General features: G+C 41.1%; 1 protein-coding gene across 1 annotated transcript in view; it reads left to right on the top strand.

Moving 5' to 3' along the window:
- Nucleotides 1-22,562, top strand: part of TBC1D9 (TBC1 domain family member 9) — a 76,683-nt gene that overhangs the window by 25,098 nt on the left and 29,023 nt on the right. The window contains exons 4-10 of the mRNA XM_068279573.1: nucleotides 531-759; nucleotides 2,451-2,712; nucleotides 6,249-6,456; nucleotides 9,608-9,814; nucleotides 10,845-11,015; nucleotides 15,559-15,709; nucleotides 17,640-17,854. Coding sequence (XP_068135674.1) covers nucleotides 531-759; nucleotides 2,451-2,712; nucleotides 6,249-6,456; nucleotides 9,608-9,814; nucleotides 10,845-11,015; nucleotides 15,559-15,709; nucleotides 17,640-17,854 — 1,443 coding nt within the window. The remainder of the gene's footprint in view (nucleotides 1-530; nucleotides 760-2,450; nucleotides 2,713-6,248; nucleotides 6,457-9,607; nucleotides 9,815-10,844; nucleotides 11,016-15,558; nucleotides 15,710-17,639; nucleotides 17,855-22,562) is intronic.

Here is a 22,562-nt window from a genome sequence, read left to right on the forward strand (position 1 = left end):
TTCCTTTGATTGTCGTTACTGGGAGCTCCCTTATCCCACATGTGATTCAGAGCAGGAGAAGCAGATGGGATGTGATTGATGCAGTGCATAAGTAGGTTATTATGCACAATTCAGTGACTGTCCTTGAAAAATCTGTACATCATGTGTAAATGGAGCTTAAGGGAAACAGCAGGCAGTGGAGGTAGAGGGCCCAGCCAGGCAGCCACCCCAAGGTACTGTCATGCATATTAGGAACGCTAACTCAGGTCCTTGCTCATTATACGCTAACTCTGATTGCACATTTTCCTTATTCATACACCGTCATATGATGGTATTACTGAGGCCTGGTGCAAAGCATCATGCAGACAAGAAGCAGCACATTACGCCTCAGCTGCTCATTCCAATAGGTAAGTGAAAGGTGGGTACGTTATGGCAGCAACTGTATTATCTACCGTAATAGCCACCTCACATTCATGTTAAGGTCAGGTCCACTTTAAGCAGGACAGCTTCAGATTGATGTAGTAGGATGACTACTGTTTGCTTTCCTTCAGGGTATCATAGCAGAATATAATAAAGTCAATGGTGTCAAAGAAGACGATGATACAGACAAGTTTAAAGAGGCAATAGTGAAGTTCCACAAGCTTTTCGGCATGCCAGAAGAAGAGAAATTGGTGAATTACTATTCCTGCAGCTACTGGAAGGGCAGAGTACCCCGGCAAGGATGGATGTATCTGAGCATCAACCACCTCTGCTTCTATTCCTTCCTGCTGGGAAAAGAAGGTAAGGGGAGCCATTTATTATCCATTTCAGGTACTGTGGAAGCAACCGCTCTTCAGTCCCGCTCTTTAGTCCATGAGGCTGAGTGGAGTACTTTCCTTATGGTGTTAAAGGTGTACAATCTATTGTATTTTTTTTTGTGGGGGTGGATTAGGGTTTAAACCTACCAGAAATTGACACTGACACAAAGATAGGGAGGTCTAAAGGCATGTACACATGCTGGATTGATGTCTTCCACCCGGGATCTGGCCCCGGTCCCTCGGGCAACATCGCTGAGCCGGGCTGTACAGATGTGGAGTCAGCTGCATAGCCTTGTTGTTATGTGTGGAGGCGGAGGGCAGCGTAGTGGTGCAGATGAGGACAAAGGTATTGGCCAAGTTGATCAGCCTGGTGGATCTCTAGCTGGGCGGCAGTTGGGGGCTGCTGTACACACATCGGATTATCGGCTGAGGCGGACGTTATCGGCCTTCTCATCAGCCGACTTTGATCTAGGGTGTGTACAGACCTTGAAGTCTAGTGCTGCATGGCGAGGGTGCTAGCCACTACGTCACACCATGCAGATGTAAGGTGAATGGTTTGTGTTGAAAACAAACTGCCAGTGCTCAAGAGTAAAGGGGCCCACACACTGGTTGATTTCAGCCATCAATTGATTCTATAGAATCGATTGATCAGAAATCGATTATTTCAAATCTATCAATCGATTTGTTTGCGATTTCGATGGATTTGCAGATCCATGGCCCATAGAGTTGCATTGGATCTAATGGTCCAATAATGCATTTAGATAGATTTCCAATAGATTTCATGCTGAAATCAATTGGAAATCTGTTCCTAGTGTGTGGCAAACATCAGATTCCTGTCAGATTCGACTTGACAGGCATCTGACAGAAATCTATCTGAGGGTTGAATCTGCTGCTAATCTATAAGTATATGGCCACCTTAACTAGCCAAGTTAGTGATACAGGAACTCCCACTTTTGACTTGTTTTTGAAGACGTAAACACCAGGGCTATCTTCCTTCATTACTTAATAGAACTGCACTGAACTGGAGCAAGTATAAAGGGGCCCATACACTCAGCCGATTTTCAGCCAATCGATCGAGATCGATCGCAAATTGATAGAACAATCGATCGATTTGTGGCCGATTTCGATCGATTTCAATCGATCTGACATGTTGGAAAAATTTAGGCTTATCTCTTGAGATGGCTTATCATTTTGCATTGGACCTAATGGAAATCTGATAGAAAAAAAATGCCATCAGATCGATTTTCAATAGATTTCAAATCTATTGAAATCTGTTCTTAGTAAAAAAAATGTTCCTAAACGCATCAGATTGATCAGAAAATCTATCTGATGATCCATCTGCTGCTAATCTAAGAAGTGCATGGCCACCTTAAGTATGTGAGTGGCCCAAACTTCATCGGCATTTTGCATGTTCTGAGCCATTGAATCAGTAATTGGTAAAGCAAGGATAAGGATAACAACCCCAGTCAGCAATTGCAGCTGACTCATGTGACATTGTTCCCATTGAACATACTCTGAAGATCAGACCCAGTGATGCTGATGGCTATATTAATAGAAACTCAGCAAGATGCAGCGTTGAATGTATTTTATTTGGACCATGTCATCAGTGTATTATTGGGTGATATTAAGTGATGTGGTTGCTGTTTCTGATATCCTGGTATATGTCTTCCTCAGCTAAGCTGGTGATCCGATGGGTGGATATAACACAGCTGGAAAAGACGGCCACGCTACTTCTCCCTGACATGATTAAAGTCAGCACACGGTCCAGTGAACATTTCTTCTCCGTCTTTCTCAATATCACAGAAACATTTAAGTTGATGGAGCAGCTGGCCAATATAGCTATGAGGCAGCTTCTGGACAATGAAGGCTTTGAGCAGGACCGTTCACTTCCCAAACTCAAAAGGAAATCTCCCAAGAAAGTATCTGCCTTAAAACGGTGAGTGAGCCTTTGAAAGCTGCCTACCTCAAGATGTTTTTGTAAACAAAAAACAAAAAAAACCTTTCTTTCAGGGTGGACAGCTGTTTTCAAATTTTCTGGTGTATTCTCGCTATATTGTGAGTACTGAGAAATGGTTTCCTGCTTGAGCATTTCTCCTTATAGCTGTGCAGTGTGCTAATGGAGCATACAGAATGCAATGAAATAGACTGTAAGGTAGCCCCTCATTGTACAAAGATGTTGTAAAGAATGACTAGAGATGGCCCTGTCAGAAGAATGCTCCTTGTGGGGCCAGAATATAAGCTGCATTTACATGGGAGCCAAGATGTGGGGCCAGCATATAAACTGCAATTACATGTGTCAAGATGTGGACCAGAATATAAGCTGTATTTACATATCGTGAGTCGTGATGTGACCAAATGCTGTCTGTCACTACTAGTGTTATATTCTTTGCATTATTCTAATAAGTATTAGTATAGTCAGTGCAGTGTATGGCCAGCCTTGAGTATACAGTCTTTCGAGCCTGTACTCTCTGAATTACATGTGTGTCCTATAGTTCATTTAGTGACTTATTCAAGCTCAACTTTAGGCACATATGTTGCATTCCAACTATATCGCTATTCTGCTTAAAGGGACTCCGAGCAGTGCAGAAACTATGGAAAGATGCATATCATTTTAAAGCTCTCTTACTCCTCTTTCCAATGATATATAAACCGGCGCTCTACGCCTTTTAGTTTTCGCTATTTTCGCGATTGAAATTGCCGCGGCCGCGATTTCAATCGCGAAAATAGATAAAACTAAAAGGCGTAGGGCGACGATTTAGGTGTCGCCAGAAAGAGGAGAAAGAGAGCTTTAAAATGATATCCATCTTTCCATAGTTACATTGTATTACACAGGGCGACACTTTCCCCAGTGTCAGCAGCTCCATTCAGCAGAATGGAGCTGCTGACACTGGGGAAAGTGTCGCCCTGTGTAATACAAGCAACTATGTGAAGATGGATATCATTTTAAAGCTCTCTTTCTCCTCTTTCTGGCGACACCTAAATCGTCGCCCTACGCCTTTTAGTTTTCTCTATTTTCGCGATTGAAATCGCGGCCGCAGCAATTTCAATCGCGAAAATAGCGAAAACTAAAAGGCGTAGAGCGCCGGTTTATATATCATTGGAAAGAGGAGTAAGAGAGCTTTAAAATGATATGCATCTTTCCATAGTTTCTGCACTGCTCGGAGTCCCTTTAAAGCAAACCTGAAGCGGAAAAAAGTATGATATCTCGATTGGACTATTGCAATATATTGCTTGGTGGACTTCCAACTAACCGACTAACACCGCTCAATTCTGTACTGAACTCTGCTGCTCGACTCATTCATCTCTCCTCTCGCTCTTCCTCTGCTGCTCCTCTCTGTCAAGCTCTTCACTGGCTACCAATTAATGAGAGGATTCAGTTCAAACTCTTAACCCTAACCTACAAAGCTCTCCACAATCTCTCTCCCCTGTACATCTCCTCACTAGTCTCCAGATACCAACCCAACCGCAATCTCAGATCTGCACACGAGCTTCTTCTATCCTCTTCTACAATTACCTCCTCACATTCACGTGTACAAGACTTCTCACGTGCCTCACCCCTCCAATGGAATGCCCTTCCACAACACATCCGCCACTCTTCCACCTTCGAAATCTTTGAACGCTCCCTCAAAACCCACCTTTCCGACAAGCATATTCTCTAGCTTAGGCCATGCACTCACTAAATAACCTAATTACGCACTGCCTGTACATATACTGTATACTTCCCCCACCTCTTGTTTCCACCCCATTCCTTTAGATTGTAAGCTCGCAAGGGCAGGGCTCTCACCCTTTTGTGTCATGGAATGTTATTAATTCAATTGCTTGCACACTGTTAGAAATTTATACATCTTAGTCATCATGTTAAATCAAGTTTTAATCAGCAGTGCTGTATCTTGTATCAGTGTTCATATTTCATGTATATCATTGTCTGTATCATTATGTATCCCTTGTTTGTTTTCTTACATTGTACAGCGCCACGGAATATGTTGGCGCTTTATAAATAAATAAATAATAATAATAATGATATAATGAATTGTATTTAAAGTACGGATAATTAATAGAACATTAGTAGTAAAGAAAAGAGTCTCATATTTTTATTTTCAGTTATATAGCTTTTTATTTGAATAATATTGCATCATTCTGTCATATTTGCAGCTTAGAAACCACACTATGGCCTCAGTTCACTAAGCAGTTTAGACTAGTTTACAGATGGTTTTTAGTCTACTGATGGTTTGTTGTTATGTTTTAGACCTGTATTGGTCTAAAACCTAGGTTCTCAACGTGTGGTACGCGTACCCCAGGGGGTAGTTCTGATGGTTCCAGGGGGTACTCGGGCTTGATATACTTAACCAAGAATAACACATTTAGGGTTTTAGAAAATGATAAATCTTATTTAAATAACACCAAATTAGTATTTTAGCTAATTAAAAGCACTAGTAATTGCTTGGAAATAGTTTAGAACCAATTATCATGTACTACGATTAAATATATATTTGTGAAGGGGTACTTGTGACAATGTTTACTATGCTAGGGGGTACTTAATGAGTACAGGGCTTTAAAAGGGGTACATACCAATAAAATGTTGAGAAACACTGGTCTAAAACATTCAGTAATTTGGTCGGTAAACAGGGGAAATGGTCTAAAGATGCAATTCACAAAGGCAAACAAGGAGTAACTACGCCCACTTTTTTAGATTAGACCAGCTGATTTTGTAGGTAAAGTTATTCTGTGAAGTATTTTAGATGTGAGGATGGAACCTTTTGAATTAATTATGCAGGAGTTTAATTATATGCAGAGGAGAGCTCATCAGAGGAGAAGGATGTCAGTCATAGCTACTCTTTAGTAAATTGCATCTTTTGATAATTTCCGCTGCGTTACCAAATGTTTTTAGACCAGGTCTAAAAACAGGTCTAAAACATTCGGTAATAGTGCATTCCCCTTTGATGCAACTGACCAAACCGTCAGTAGACTAAAAACCATCAGTAGACTAGTATAAACTGCTTAGTGAATTGAGGCCTATGTATTTTAAGCTATAAAACAAAGCAGAAATAATGACTTTTTGATCTTTCCTGCAGGAAAACCTTATCTCAAGCTGTCTCTCGTTGTTTCTTGGCTGTTTAAGTACTTCAGAAAACAGTACTGTGGAAGAGCTCATAGAAGCTCTTCTTGCATAGATACAATATGAGACTCTTTTTTTTGATACTAATGTTCTATTTCTTAGTTGTACTACACATACAATTCCACTATCTCATAAGTCTATTTTCACTTCAGGTTTGCTTCAATTTTTTGCTGTAAATGTGCTGCTGGGACAGGTAATAAAATGGAACTCCTGGGCACTTTAATAGGGTTTTCTAAGACTGGCAGGTCTACCTAGAATCCACATCTGTTTTGTACAGGCCTTCCCCCCCATCTGAATAATCCTGTTTATAAATGTGTTCACACTACATGTCCAAATGTTCTGTTTGTAAATTGCAGAGATTTAGATGCCCGGGCCAAAAGTGAACGGTACCGCGCCCTGTTCCGCCTCCCCAAGGATGAGAAGCTGGATGGACATACAGACTGCACCCTGTGGACCCCATTCAGTAAAAGGCACATTGTGGGACAGATGTTTGTATCCACTAACTACATCTGCTTCACCAGTAAAGAGGAGAGCCTTTGCAGCCTGATCATTCCACTGCGAGAGGTGCGTCTGTGTCTTCTCATACACATCCTGCTGTTACCGCGTATAGACACTGAGTACTGACCTTTTACTGAGCCATCTGTGTAATTGGGTTCTTCACCCCCTCAAAGATCTGTTTGCATAGAAATGATTCATTTTGCAGAATTTTCTGGCCCATTTACTGCAAGTGTCAGGCAGTAATTTATGCACTTTCTCCCTGCCTGCTGGATCTAATTATGCTTCCTTCATTAACCAAACCACTAGATAGAGATGTAAACATGCTGAAGATAAGCTGCAGCACGTTACCACCTCCCTTCACCAAACTGTTCTGTATTTTCAGCAGGCATGGTTGTTTGTGCAATTAAAATGTGAGCAATATTCTAGAGCATGGGTGTTAGATGGACGGTTACCTGAATATAGGGCGCCTGGCACACAATGAGCTTATCTCTTCCTTTGCCAACATCTTTCAGGGTGTAGGATGTTTCATATTTTTCCTTGAGATGCATTTATGCAGTCCTAGGTTATACTGTAGCGCTTTATAGATTAGACAGAGGCATTTAGTAAATTGAAATGACAGAGTACTGGAGATCTGTCATTTACCACAGAAATGTGGCTATTTAAGGTCAGCACAAGGCTCCTCTGTCGGTAATGGAAGAGGACTTTGTGATGGATGTAGTTTACAGGCCTAGACAATGTTATTTACATGGATTTACTCCTGAGGACACATTTATCCCTGCAGCATGTAGGTATGTGTGTGCTTTATTTCATTAAGGGATTTTTACATTGTTGCATTCTTCTCCATATCTATGTTCCCAAAGCCATTATTGTGGTAATGTGGTGGTAGGGGGGGTTGTGGGGCTGTCTGGTCACCTCTTAATAAAGTGGGCTTCCAGATTAAAGAGACACTGAAGCGAAAAAAAAATGATGATATTATGATTTGTATGTGTAGTACAGCTAAGAAATAAAACATTAAGATCAGATACATCAGTCTAATTGTTTCCAGTACAGGAAGAGCTAAGAAACTCCAGTTGTTATCTCTATGCAAAAAAGCCATTAATCTCTACGACTAAAGGTGCCCATACACTCGTCAGATTGGCAGCAGATAGATAAGAAATGCATCTGATGATCTATCTGATGCGTTTTTAGAACATTTTTTACCAGGATAGAATTCCAATAGATTTCAGTTTGAAATCTATTGAAATTCGATCTGATGGCATTTTTTTGCCATCAGATTTCCATTAAGGCCAATGCAAACTGATAAGCAATCTCATCAGATCGACCTAAATTTTCCACCCTGCAAGTTCGATGGAAATCCATCGAAATCGATCGAAATCGGCCGTCGATCGGTCGATTGGCCAACCGATTTGCAATCGATCGATCGATCGGGATCGATCGGTCGGCCAGAAAATCGGCTGAGTGTATGGGCTGCTTAAGTTAGTCGTGGAGAGGGCTGTTATCTGACTTTTATTATCTCAACTGTAAGTGAACTGTTTTCTTTTTATCTGCTAGAGGTGAAGTCATTACTTCATAGACTGCTCTGAAAGACTCATTTTGAAAGCTGAGTGTTGTGTAATGTGCACATATTAGAGAATGATGCAATGTTAGAAAAAACACTATATACCTGAAAATAAAAGTATGAGAATATTTTCTTTTCTGCTAATCTTCTAGTAATTATTCATAGTACACAACCAATTCATTATATCATATTTTTTTTTCGCTTCAGTGTCTCTTTAAGCGCATAGGCTATCTTTTTAGCGGTTATTTGGCGGTCCTCAATAATAAGCTCATGGACAGCATTGCAAGTTGCCGGGTCAGTTGAGGTTGGGGCACTCACTGCGGGGCTCAACTTCAGCAGTGAAATGCCCAGTTTAGAAATGAGATTTGACAGTGTGGTAGGAAGGACACTTCACCCCCAGTGTTTGTGACATCTCAGTGTGAATATCCCTTGCTGACTTTTCCTGGAGAAACAAAAACTTCATGATGGCCCGTAACTCCAACGATGTGACATTTGCCATTACAGCTTCTCACTAAAAGAAAACAACTGTTTTAAGAATTGCAAACACCTGATCTTTACACAGTAACATACTAAGATAGTAGGCTGTCATATACCCCCACACTAATTTTTCTATTCCATCTGGAGGGGGGCAAAGCCAGGAACTTATCAGCACCAACACATTCTTATAAATACTCTTTCAATTTTATCGACTCAGAGGAAAATTGCCGATCAATGTTTCAATCAACTTTGGGCCATATTCAGTCAGGATCTACCAGACATGCTGAAAAATCCAGGCAGGCACAAACCCAGTGGCCCTAGGCTGATTTCTGATAGATTTAATTCTGAAATGTATAGGAAATTGGTCTGTGGTGTATCCCTCTCTGAGCAGGTTTTATCAGAGAGATCTGTCTCATAGTTGATCAACCCATACATCGACTGATACATGGCCACCTTTAATCAATCCCAGATTGTCACCTCATATGCAAAGACAGTGCGTTACTGAGTGTAGCCACCACTCTATTGCAAGAGATATGATAATGAGCAGATTACACATCAGGATTCTGCTCTAAAAGCCTCACGATGCCTCTCTGTGCTCCCTACTCACTCACCCTCATTAACCATGGCTATGCATTACTGCACTACTTACACATCTGTTACCTGCACATTTGTCATGATTTTCCCTCCTCTATAATTTGCATTTCTCGTAAGACCAGATGTGCAGATAACAGATTACACACATGTGATTCAGATCATAGGCATGTAAGTACGGTAATCTTGTTTAAGTTGTAAATAACAGACAGCTAAACTCTTCTTGGATATCTGCAGGGTCACAAACGTAGCAATCCATTACAGTCCTATTACTGACAAGTTGGGTTGATTTAGTATGTTTGAATGAACTTATGCTTCAACCCTGCCTTTGTTACATAGCACAGGATGGTATTGTCACCAGCATAGCTTTTAGGAAGTGCTTATTCCTGATCTCCTATATTACATTGAACTATGTAAACAGTTTAAGTGACTAGGACACAAAGGAGACAGAGTGCTATGTGTCAAAACCAATATATGTGAAGAGCATATAAGATAACATAAGGCCATTAAAAATCACCTGTGCCAGGAAATGTTTGCATAGTAATGATCCTGCCATTGTAAGAATTATTTGCTCTTTATCGCTTTCTGTAGGTGACCATTGTAGAGAAAGCGGACAGCTCCAGTGTGCTGCCCAGTCCACTCTCTATTAGTACAAAGAACAGAATGACATTCCTGTTTGCCAACTTGAAGGACAGAGACTTTCTTGTGCAGAGGATATCTGATTTCCTGCAGCAAACTACCCTGAAAATGTACTTTGATAAGGACATATCTGGCAGTGACAGCAGTCTGGATGAGGAGGTAAGTCAGCACTGGGTGGGGGAGAGGATGCTGATGCAGTATTCCTCATGCCTGACACTATGCATTTCAATGTCATTCCAAGTTTCATAACAAAGATTCTCTTCATTATAACAATATACAAGGAATCTTACATGAAGGCTACGTTCACAGTGGATTATACCGGACAATACAATAGATGCAATTATACTGTAATGGTATGTTCACATCTATGCATTAGCAGCGTGGAATCTGTTGTCATAATATAATGTATGCAGTGTGTTACAGCAGAATGTGCCTGTTAACAGCTACAATAAAACACAATTTGTACCTATTGTATGCTTCACTGCATGCGTCGCACTGCACGTATAATGCATGATGCTACTTTTCCCCTATGCTACAATGCTGCTCTTGTAGGATGTGCAACGCCCCACTGTGAATGTAGCCTTACTATGAAGATAGATAGCTCCATAGATAATTTCCAACAAGTCTGGTCTGATATCAATTGTTTTTCTGGTCGATTTTATCACAGAAGTGAATGGAAATTGATCAGAAAAATGATCGGAAAATCGATCGGTCAGTAAATCTGGCAAAAAACTCATTGTGTATTCCCAGCATTATGCCTGGTGCAAACCATGCAATTTCCCATCAGATCCTACAGGTCCCACGGCCTGGAGGGTTCTGTGCATGCGTAGTATGTGAAAATCACTACTGCGCATGTGCCGAACGCTCTTGGCCGCGGAAGTGAGATCAGGGTGCACGGCTCGGGCCGCACATGCACAGTAGGCGGTGATGGGCCAGCTTTGCAGGGGTTGTTGCTGCTGGCCGGAGGGAATCAAGAGGACATTGTGGGCATAGGACGACTCCAGGGGGCTGAAAGAAGCCCCACGTAAGTTAAACTCATTTTTTTTTCATACCTCTATACTTACCTTAGGTAGATTTACCTTGGGTCAGAAATCCTTTAAATCTCAAAAATACTACCCAACTTGATAAAGTTCTTGAGAAACACAGACATGCCTTACTTGATACATTAATACATGTTATTTTTTTACAGGCTTATTCCAGAGCTAGTGGTTTTGTTTCATGCAGTCCTCAGCAGAGGCTCAGAGGAGAATCAGATGGGTATCGACCATTAAATCTAAATGGCAACTCTGCTCCAACTGCCACTCAGACCTTAATGACAATGTATCGCCGGAGATCCCCAGAGGAGTTCAACCCGAAACTGGTAAAGAACAAGCAACACCCATGCTAACCTAGAAATAAAAAACACATATATAAGTAGATAAATACTAGTTCTACTTACATAACAGATGTATTGTGCTATCCACGTAATGATTCCTGTGAATTTTATAAAGGAAAAGCAGAAAAACCTATTCAAGGCAGTGGCCATTTTGCCAAGCTAATGCTGACATCATATCCTCCCTGACTCTTGTTTTCCCCCCTCCCTTCTCTTGCTCACTGTGTATTCATTAGCTGCCCTCCTCCAGAGTCTTCAGACACTCCCACTGAGGTGTATACTAGCAACTGCACTGTCTTATCCTCCAATCTCTGAGTCACCTCAGCCTTGCTTGTAAACACAAGTGAGCAGACAAGAAGCTGGGCAGCGAAATAAAGGGAAGAGGAGGAATATATTATAGATAATAATAACTCCCAGCATGCAACTGAATGGCAATGGCAATTAAAGGGCCAGTGCTCCTAAAGTATGTGATAACTCCAAAACATAACAGCAGAAAATGTTTAGCAAGTTTTGAATGCAGGATTAGCATCTTTATCACTTAATACACTCAGACCAGTTGCTGTTGAAATTTGATTTTTATGGTGACAATACTGCTTTAACTAGCTTCTACTACCAGAGGACAGTATTGGGACCTGACTATTCACTATTCTTTCCTAATAATAGTACCCAGCTTCTTGTCTGGCCTCACATTCTCTGAGCACAATAACCTGTGTTTGCAGTGTATTGGCCACTGTTCTTTTACTGTAATGAGAATGTTAGTTACAGGCTCTTTATATATTTGTAATCTTGAAACATAAGGTTTCTTTATGTGAAAGACTTGTCACCATCTGGTGCACATTGGGGTCTGAAGGTTTTATTATAATTCTATCTTTTATTTATATAGCGCCAACATCTTCCATGGCATTGTACATGGTACAGAACAAATAGTGGTGAGCATAGATGCATTGTATGTTCAAAACTGTACATTCAGGACATCCAGCAATACAAATATATACATAGTTGATGTGTGGTTTGAGACATCACCAATACTGGAACATATTCATATGATAAATTATATCAGAATAAAAAGGAGGTCCCTGCCCTTGTGAGCAGTGGATTGGAGACATCAGGGAAGGAGACACAAGGGTTAGCGGATGAGGCAGTGAACCTCCAGATCTACCTTAGGCAATTATAGGCTTGTCAGAAGTGTGTTTTGAGAGTAATTTTGACAGTTTCCAGGCTCAAAGCATGACCGACTGGCTGGCGAAGAGTTTCCAAAAGGAGAGGTGATGTTTGTGAGAAGTCCTGGATATAGGAGTGAGAGGAGATGACCAAGTGAGACTTCAGCCTTCCCCATTTAATACTCTCATGTTTAAAAGAAATCTGAAAAGAGAAATACTTGTCCATGTTTTACTAATAAAATAAATCAGGCTCTATACTTTCCCCTCTTATTAAATGGCAAAAATGGTATTTGACATGTGCCCATCTGGACAGAGAGCACACCATAAGGCTCCCTGCACACTGCATGCGATTCTGATTTTTAATCGGTTTTCACATCCAATTCCGATTTATAGTCGTTACTGCATGCTGTGATTTGTCCTCCGTTTTTCTGTTGATTGCATTCAGGGAAAATCGGAATTGGAAACGGAATCAGAATCGCAAAACGGATCTGCAGTATGCAGGGAGCCTAAGGGCTGTAAGCAGGAAAACGTCAGATTGTACAGTAGCTGGCCTCAGGCCTCTGGGCTTTAGGATGCTTTTTTGCAAAAGGGAAGTGTCAGCTTTAAAGTTAACATGCCTGCAATAAAACATGAATCAACTCGTGCTGTTTTTCAGCGTGTGCTGAGGTGCCTGACCTACTTCTACATTGACTTTCTCTGTCGGCTCTACGTCCTGCAATTCCCCAAAGCTAATTTGCAAATATAGATTATTTGAAAGTATTCATTTGCATAGGCTGGTAAAGCATAAACCTGTCCATGAGTCACATTCCTTTGGTACATGTGGCAAGAGACACTGGCTAAGCTCCAGCAGCCTCTGCTGTTTCTTTAGCATTTAAGAATCACCCACAGCATTGGGCTAGTGCTGACTAGTTTATCCCAGCCATATAAGTCTTTCTCTGTACAGTGCAGCATTACCATGGAATAGGAGGACGTATGTGCAATGTTAGTTTATGGCGGCATGAAGCACTGAATGAGGAGCTGTGGTCCTAGTTCGTGTGGCAAAAAAATAATACCTTTGCAAACACAATACTGCCTTTTTTTAAGTTAAGCCCCATCTACACCATACAATTTTTCTGTGCGATTTGATTCGATTTGATTAAATCTAACATGTCCAATCGGGATTTGATTTATTTTGCCATTGCAGAAAAATGGCAAAATGAATCGAATCGAATCCCGATCGGACATGTTGGAATAAATCGAATCGCACAAAAAATTGTAAGGTGTAAATGGGGCTTTAGGCTTGTAAAGCACTATTTCACCTTCCTTATTTAAGTTGCATTTAATAAAAAAAAACACATGCATTAAGAGTAAATTTGCATGAAAAGTAAATTTGCCAAAATGTCAAGTTTTTGCAATATAAATAAGCACTGTACTACTCGTAGCAGATCACACTTACCCAGCTTCTCACTGTGGAAAGCCCGCAGCTCCTCCCCACCCTTTCCCATCCCTGAAGGCCAGAACCAGTCTACAGATAGGCTGTCAGTCACTGGAGAGGTATAGCTGAAGCAGGGATCACCGTAAGACCTCCCCAGTGATGCACACTGCTCACTATGGTTACCTTATTTGGGAGTGATGCATCATGGTAAACCACAATTGCTCACTGAAAGCTGAATTATTGCAAATGCCTTCTGTTTTAATAAGACAAACATCTATTCAGGGTTGCTTTTTAGCTAAAGGGCATATTAGTGTCTTTTAGCCCCTTAAATTTTGCCATTGGCTCTGGGTCACCATGAGCTATCTGGGTTTTCTATGGTTACCTCTAAACTCATGGGATTGATGGTGGTGAATTTAGGACTGGTTTAGACAGATTTCTGCAAGTGTCCATCCTCGTTGTTTAATGCCAGGATCAAAAGCGCCCTGCATCGCGATGAATGGCAGTGTCAGTGCATTTACTGGTAATTGCCAGCGATTGTACGAATGTCGCAGTCAATCAACGTTCCTGAGACACTGCGTGTAGCACCCTGCAGTTGTTGCGTTTGGCAGTTCCATGTCCCGCTATAGGGCTCTAAACGCCACGACGTTAAGCAAATTGTATACACAGTGACCGCCTTTAGGGTTACAGAGAGGAGTGTGCAGCATATTGAGGTGAGGAATTGGCTGTTTGCAATCGCAGGGGTCTTTGATTAGTGTGACCAGATACTTTATTTTCTGTTTTGCAAATACTGAGGATTTTTTCAAATTTATGTTAATGCCAATTTTTTTAGCTACATTTTTTTTTTAAAAAAATCCATTATTAAAAGAAAGGCAAACAAGCTGTAACTGCCTACAAGTTATCTTTAAATCTATTTTCTGGTATTGCTTTTTGTTGTGTCCTTGCCTTGATTTAAAAAATCTTCACAAATGCCTACATTTTGAAGTAATGTAGTGCAGTCACATGACTGCCGCTGAGTTATTCATCTCACTTCCTCTTACCATGCAGCAGTGACTTCTGGGAAAGGAAAGTGTGGCTCAGCTACCACATAACATACCTCCCAGACACTACATGGAAGGGGGGGTGGCTCAGCTGTAACTCAACGTGATATTTGGATAGCAGGCTCCCTGGAAACTATGTGCGAACTATGAAGTAACCCTTCTAGCCACAAAATTTAAGTTAGTGTTTCTAAGGAGTTCTAAAATGTTCTTCTTTCCTTATTCTACTTCTGAGAAGGCAGTAAACAATGAGAAAATGACTTTACAGGAAACTGTTAGAAATCCAAATGTGTTTATAGCTCACCTGTTGTTTAAACTGGCAAGAGTTGGAGATAGATAGGACCAAAGTGAACAGCATGGCTTATTTGTCACTAAACTACTTTTTCTGTCTCAGTCACTTATTAACTGTTCCAGTAACAGGATTTTTTTTCCTATTAGGTAGAGTTCCCAAAAAAGAATCATTTATTTTTTAGTGGCGTTTTATTTTAAGGCATATTATAATTAGTATTACATATAATATATACATTAATAAAATACATTTGCAGTGTGTTTCAGTAGAGGGCTTCAATCTTGTTTTAAATCTTTGGTTGAAGAAAAAAAAAAGAGATCATTACACCCACCCTGGTAAACAGTAGTTGTGAATTTGAACATTGACCCTTTGTACCAACAGCTGACTGCAATTCTCAACATACATAAACTAGAGCTGCTTAGCAGGATGGTAGTATTTCGTGTTCCCGCAAATTTTGTTGCAATTTGCATGCAATTTGAGTCTGGATTAATTAAATGCATTTGCAAGCTGTATACCAATTGCAACACAATTTGTGTTACATCTATAAAATGTTGCCATTCATTGATTATCTCCAATGCAAAGTGATCCTGACATACTTTTTTTTCAGCAGTTTGTACTTTTTGTTTTGTAACAGGCCAAAGAGTTTCTTAAGGAGCAAGCATGGAAGATCCATTTCTCAGAGTATGGCCAGGGGATCTGCATGTACCGTACACAGAAGACAAGAGACCTTGTGCTGAAAGGAATCCCAGAGAGCATGCGTGGGGAACTATGGCTGCTCTTCTCTGGTCAGTGGCTTTCTAAAGTGTAACTGTAGTCAGACAAACTAATAAAACTGTATACCAGACTCCATATATTTGTAAATGCCAGTTTTACCTTCCATTTGCTCATTTTAGATTGGGCACAAGCAGCTGCTGGTCTCCATGATCTCCATGAATTCATAGTCTGGGCTCTGCCAAGCAGCTTATTCTGTGCTTTCAGGGGAAGGAGCCTTAGGAGGGAATACAGCAGGATGCTAGTATAGTATCTATGCCACAGAAGATGCTGGCACTATATGGATCCAAAATAACAATAATCGTTAGAGGGGTTTCCCATCTTCAGCATTCTGCCCTGCTCATTTGCCCCGTAATTCTCTGAATGATATTATTTCCAATCAGTTGATATTCCTTCAAACAGGATTGGTTGAAAAAGTTTAGGGACACTGTACAGAAATCAGACTGTCACCCAAGATCATTACAAATTGACAAGTCCAATGTTTGCACAAGGTGGGGAGTGGCAAGCATTGCAGACTAGTGCTGAACTAGTCATCACTATCCCTGCTGTATTTTTATATTTGAGGCTGGTAGGGCGCTAAAGGGTCATCAGCATTCAATGTCTAAAGAGTTTTGAGTCAGATATTAGCCTTTAAAGGACCATTGTCGTGAAAAAAGGTGAAACTTAAAATACATGTAAATACATACAAATAAGACGTGAGTTTCTTTCAGAGTAAAATGAGCCATAAATTACTTTTCTCCTGTGTTGCTGTCACAGTAGGTGTTAGAAGAGTCCATCTCATCATGAGGTATTCTCAGCATGGCCTATATTCTTTATAAAGACAGTCCCTGAAAAGTATTTATACAAAGATGCTGGCCAGCCTCCCTGCAAACTTTTTTTTGGCAGTTGGACGGAGCAACTGCCAATCACTAAGTGCTTTTGTAAATAAAGAAAACCCTGAGAACTCCCATGAGGAGATGGACCTAGTCCAAAACCTGTAGGTTCTGTCAGATTTTTACTACCTACTGTAGTAATGATTTTCACAATAGTGGCTCATTAAGGTAGATCATTGTCAGATGACAATTGGGCAGCAGTGGCTGCTCAGGATTTCAATGAAAGGCTTTTACAAAGCAGGAAAACTCTTAAATTTCAATTTAGAAAGTACATTTCACTAAAGCACAGTTCTGACATGGTTACTGTAGTACTAGCAGGGTCGGACTGGGACACTGGGAGCCCACCAAAGAAATTTCAACCTGGGGCCCACACATCCCATGATTGCAGTGAAAAAGGGGCGTGACCATGCACCGGAAGGTGGGCATGGTCATGATGTATTATGGACAGGGCCAAATGTACATGATCTTAGCAGCATTGTATTTCAGAGACACTGCTGCCCAGCAAAACTTTGCATAGAGTCCCCTCCTTCAATATAACGTAATGTCCTACTTTGCAGAGGTTGCGACCGCATCGGGGCCCTGAAGGGCCCTCCCTCAACTACAGTATTACCTCTTTATTGGTCCTGTGCTCATAATAATCACTTCTATAGAAATACTTTGAACAGTGGTAATCCTTAGCAAGCTATTTCCCATCCCCTTCTTGCACCTCTGACACTGTAGTTGCCATTGGCAGGTTTTGGTGCAGCATATCAATTGTTATGTATAGAGTGCTTGGGGGGGCCCCATTGTAAAATTTGCATCAAGGCCTACAGCTCCTTAGCTACCCCACTGCTCTCAGGATGAGTGATTACAGCACTGAGAAGAGAATTTTTGTGCTGCAGGCAGCAATTGGAGCTCTGTCAGACAAGGAGGGGGGCCCACCAAAGACCTGGAGGCAGGGCCCACCGAGGGAAAAAACTGTACTACTGTGGCCCAGTCTGACCCTGAGTACTAGTTGTAAATTATAGCAACACTCATGAGAAAATGCATAGGCAAGTATAGCAGCTTCTGACTACTTGCTTAATGTTACCAGGGGCTATTAATGAAATGGCGACTCATCCCGGATACTATGAAGAGCTGGTTGAGAAGTCTATGGGCCAGTATAACCTTGCCACAGAGGAGATTGAGAGGGATTTGCACCGCTCCCTTCCAGAACACCCAGCATTTCAAAATGAGATTGGAATCTCTGCCTTGAGAAGGGTTCTCACTGCCTACGCCTTCAGAAATCCCAACATTGGATACTGCCAGGTAACTATAAGAAATGGAGCACATCACATGAATAGTACAGAGGAAGTGGCATATGCTTCAACATTTTTATAACATTGTAATTACCGTAAAAAGTATAAAAGTTTGCTTCACAGCTGAATCTCTGCTTGGTCTGTAGACGGGATCTGGATCTTAGCCAAAACTTAGATTGTTATATCAATCGAAAAACAAAAAAATCAAGTGATTATTGAAAAAATAAAAAGATGCAGATAAACATCTTTCTTCCACTTGTCAAATATTATGGCACTTGCTGAAAAATTATAAAGTATGCGGTATCTGCAATGATTATTGTATCGCGTGTGTATTCATTTACAGCCGTGTATTTTTATGGTACTTTTACATCTGTGTTGAATAGTGTACTAGTTGGGCTCACCCTCTGACACAGGAGACCAGGGTTTGAATCTTGGATCTTCCTATTCAGGTAGCCAGCACTTATTAAAGAGAATCTGTATTGTTAAAATCACACAAAAGTAAACATACCAGTGCGTTAGGGGACATCTCCTATTCCCCTCTGTCACAATTTTGCCGCTCCCCGCCGCATTAAAAGTGGTTAAAAACAGTTTTAAAAAGTTTATTTATAAACAAACAAAATGGCCACCAAAACAGGAAGTAGGTTGATGTACAGTATGTCCACACATAGAAAATACATCCATACACAAGCAGGCTGTATACAGCCTTCCTTTTGAATCTCAAGAGATCATTTGTGTGTTTCTTTCCCCCTGCATCTCTCATGCACTGAAGTTTCAGGCTGCTCTTTTCTTCCTGCAAACAGCTTTGCCCTTGTCTGTAATTCCTCACTATGTGAAAGCCCAGCCAGCTCAGAGGACGATTTATCCAGCTTGTAAAAGATAAGAGAGAAGAGAGAAGCTGCTCTAATCTAAATAACACACAGGCAGTGTGCATAGAGGGGCCTGGAAGGCGGAGTTCATAGCAGAACCACAACACTGAAGAACTTGGCAGCCTTCCAGACACAGGCTGACAAGTCTGACAAGAGATAGATAAGTTGATTTATTACAGAGACTGTGATAGTACAAAGTGCTGCAGTCAGCCAGAACACATTAGAATAGCTTTTGGAACTTGTAGGATGATAAAAAACAGGATGTAATTTTTGTTACGGAGTCTCTTTAAGTGAGGAGTCCTTGAGCAAGGCTCCCTAACACTGCTACTGGCTATAGAGCACCTCCTAGTGGCTGCAGCTCTAGCACTTTGAGTCTTCCAGAAGAATAGGGTGATATAAATGTTCCATGTCTTGTCTTAAAAGCCCATGCCAAACCCTTGTGTTGCTACACTTTCTCGGCCAGATCAGCACGAAGTAACAATGTGTGTCCATGTGAGACAAACTATTTTATTTGTTATTGAATTTGTTAGTTTTTAAAAGGGTTCACTCGTGTCCCTTTTAAATGGCTAGAAATAATGTTTTCAACTTTGAATGTAATGTATTATGGATGTTCTTTTACTGTGTGCCAACTCAAAGCCTGATTTTCTTGAGATGATTTTTTTCCTTGATTTGCTTATAACTAAAGTCAGGGTGAAAAACTTACTATCATCACAGCAGCTCAGCAACTTTTTCTTCTGTAACTGTTTCTCTCTTTTTCAACACAAGTCATAAGGCTCAGTTCACACTATCATCCAAAACAGTCTGTTTTGTGGAACAGACCACGTTGAAGGATCTAATGTTGTCCATTCTGCCTGGTGCCCATTCTGTCCGTTGCAGCGATGGAACCCAAACTTACTGCATGCATGATTATTATGGACATCAGACAGGTGGACCTATCATAATAGCAATGTTATTATAAACTCTCCAGTGCAACAAACATGACTGAAAATGTGTTCCATTTCGTGAACAGTGATATTTATTCATTTAATGTTTCTCCTGAGTTTGCTCCCAGGACATGTTTTTACAACTTATCAAGAGTTCTCAGTATATGTGTGCTATTACCTTTTTAACTACTTTTTAGCATCTCTCCTGTTGCACAATGCTGCAAAATTATCATCCCCTGAGAAAAAACTCTAAAGAATAGTTAAAGAGGAGCTGTCAGCCATACTATGCCAGATAAAAAAACGACATGTATAAGTAGATAAATACTAGCTCTACTTATATAACATGTGTATTTCATGGTCCAAGTGTTAATTTCAGTGAACTTTATAAAATAAAAAAAGGTAAATGGATAGAATTCTGTTCGCTGGCAGGGGCCATCTTTACTCCCTCCAGCTGAAGCCAATGGTGAGGTCATTTCCTCCCTTACTCCCCCCTCCTCCCCACACCAATAGCGAACATTGATTGTAAATGCAGGGAATCCCTAAGGAAATGGTAGCAGGGACAGGGGTCCCCATGGATGCGATGCGATGTGGTGGTGACAGCCGCATGAATCAGCAGAGATGCCTGTCGGGCTGGAGTCTGGGGAGAGGGCAGACACGGACAGTCATGGGAGGCAGCCAATGAGAGGAAAAGGAGTGAGAGTGACAGAGGCTGCATCCAATCAGGCTGAACTAGCTGTGTCTGTGCAGAAACTCTCCCAGTCCCAGCCTGCACTGCAACTTTTTGCGGCTGATTACTGGCTGCGTACTAAGGAGCTGGGGACATGAGGATTAATCTCTGCAATTAAAAAAGTAAGATCGATTTTAAAGTTATGCATTGACTTTTTAGCATTTCTTTTATATGATCAACAGATAGAAATAGAGAATTGATTTTGTTTTTCATGCCTGACAGTTACTCTTTAAATAAATAAGGCCTTTGAAGTGGATCTGAGATAAACTTTTACTCATTGCATAATTGTGTTCCTTTCATATAGTTAATAGGGCATTCCTCAAGCCAATTACTTTTTTTGTTTTGTTTTAATACTCTAATTCCCTATAAACTAAACAAGCCTCGCCCACAGCTTTTCAGAGAGCCTTGACACTCAGTCCCAGGTAGCAAGGGCTTATGAGAGCTCAGTCTGGGCAGGAGGAGGAGGTTACTTGCCAGAGATTTCAGAGGCAGAGGAGAGGAGGGAGGAGGAGGGGGAGTGAAATTTTCTACAGGCTGAGGTTTGGAGATGCTATCAGCTTGCCTCAGTGTAGTGTGACAAACAGAACATGGCTTTCGAAGCTGTTTGCAGCTAGATTTGCTGTGTAAACTATCTAAACTTTAGATAAGATCTATAGACAAGTTACTTGTTCTAATTAATTTTTCATCTCAGATCCGCTTTAAGGGCCTTTTTCCACTACCCTGCGACTTGCGATTTGATTCTGATCGCAAATCGCAAGGTACATTAAACTAATGGAAACTGCAGCAGCAATTTCCATTAGTGCAATCCCATTGCGGTGCGATTTTAGTCAAAACGCGATCGTCGTCCTGCCACGTTTTGGATGCAATTGAGCTTTACTATACTGAGTATAGTAGCTCAATCGCAATCGCATGGTGAAAATTGAAACGCGATTTGCAATCGCGATCATAATCGCATTTCATAGTGGGAAAAAGGCCCTAAGACAGCATTGCCAAGATTCTCAGGGTTAATGCATTCTGCTTTGGGGATAAACAGTAATTCACAGTGGCTTGTGGTGTCCTGTCCTGCTTGTTTGTATTATAACAAGGTGCTGAGCTTGTGCTTTACACACTTATGTAGGTAATCAGTGTTTACTCATGTGTATCTGCTTAGCAGTAGTGCTGGCCCACAGGAAAGCTGTATCACAAAGGCTGTCTGTGGGTGTCTGTAGTGAGGAGTCAGCAGTTTCCCCTGGTAAATGGTTTCCTTTATGGTATAAATAAGATGATGTCTGCAGAATTATTACGCATATATTTTATTCCATGACCCAGTTGCACAAATTACAAATGTATTAATTGAACTAGATTTGCATTGCTTCTTAAAGTGACTTTATGGCAAAATTTTTGAAGCCATAGGATGAGACATTATCTCAACCGGTGTACAGTATTTGTTTTAGAAAATGAGGTTGCACAGAGCTTTGTGAAGGCCTACAGTGGTCGGGCTTCTACAACAAGTGCAGCCATGCCTTGTTCCTCTACACCTAAAAATACATCAGCCTCTGCAATGATGTGGAGGCTAAAATGTGGTCACATTGTGGGGGCAGATGAGTGAGAGGGTTGGGAGCATGGCTCAGTCACAGGTAGTCCAAAGGTTAGAATACCTGACAGGGTGCTCCTGCTCTGCCTTCCTGTAGTGAATTAATTAAAAATGACTGTATCACCTTACCACCAGAACAAGTTTGTTATTTTTTTCTAGCAGGGCTCTTCTACATACTGATAGACCATTGTGGTCAAATGAAAACCCACCTAGACACAACTTTATGTACTTCCCTGCCGCACATATCTGTATTCCAGCCTTTACATTGGTGCAGAGGCCAGTGTATGGTGCCGAGGCCAGTGTATGGTGCAGATGGGAGTCTGGACTGGAATTTTATATCATAACAGACTTTGAACAGACCAAGGAGTTGGAATGTAATAGCACTGGACAGAGCATGAAGCCTAACTATCACTTTAGGTTTCACTGGTCCCCTACACAGGGATGCTTTAACTATACAGTCGTAGGGCGGGAGCCCAGTAGCAGCCCTAGCAGTGCAGTTGTTCATTGCCGCCAGCGATCATGAAAAAGCAAGGACAGTGGAACCATGGGTGATTCCACTACAGCACTGCCTGTAGAATTTTCTGAACGATTGCTATTATTATTTTTATTATTTAGTATTTACGGTATAC

Source organism: Hyperolius riggenbachi, chromosome 1 (assembly GCF_040937935.1).
Source record: "Hyperolius riggenbachi isolate aHypRig1 chromosome 1, aHypRig1.pri, whole genome shotgun sequence".
Classification (NCBI taxonomy): Eukaryota; Metazoa; Chordata; class Amphibia; order Anura; family Hyperoliidae; genus Hyperolius; species Hyperolius riggenbachi.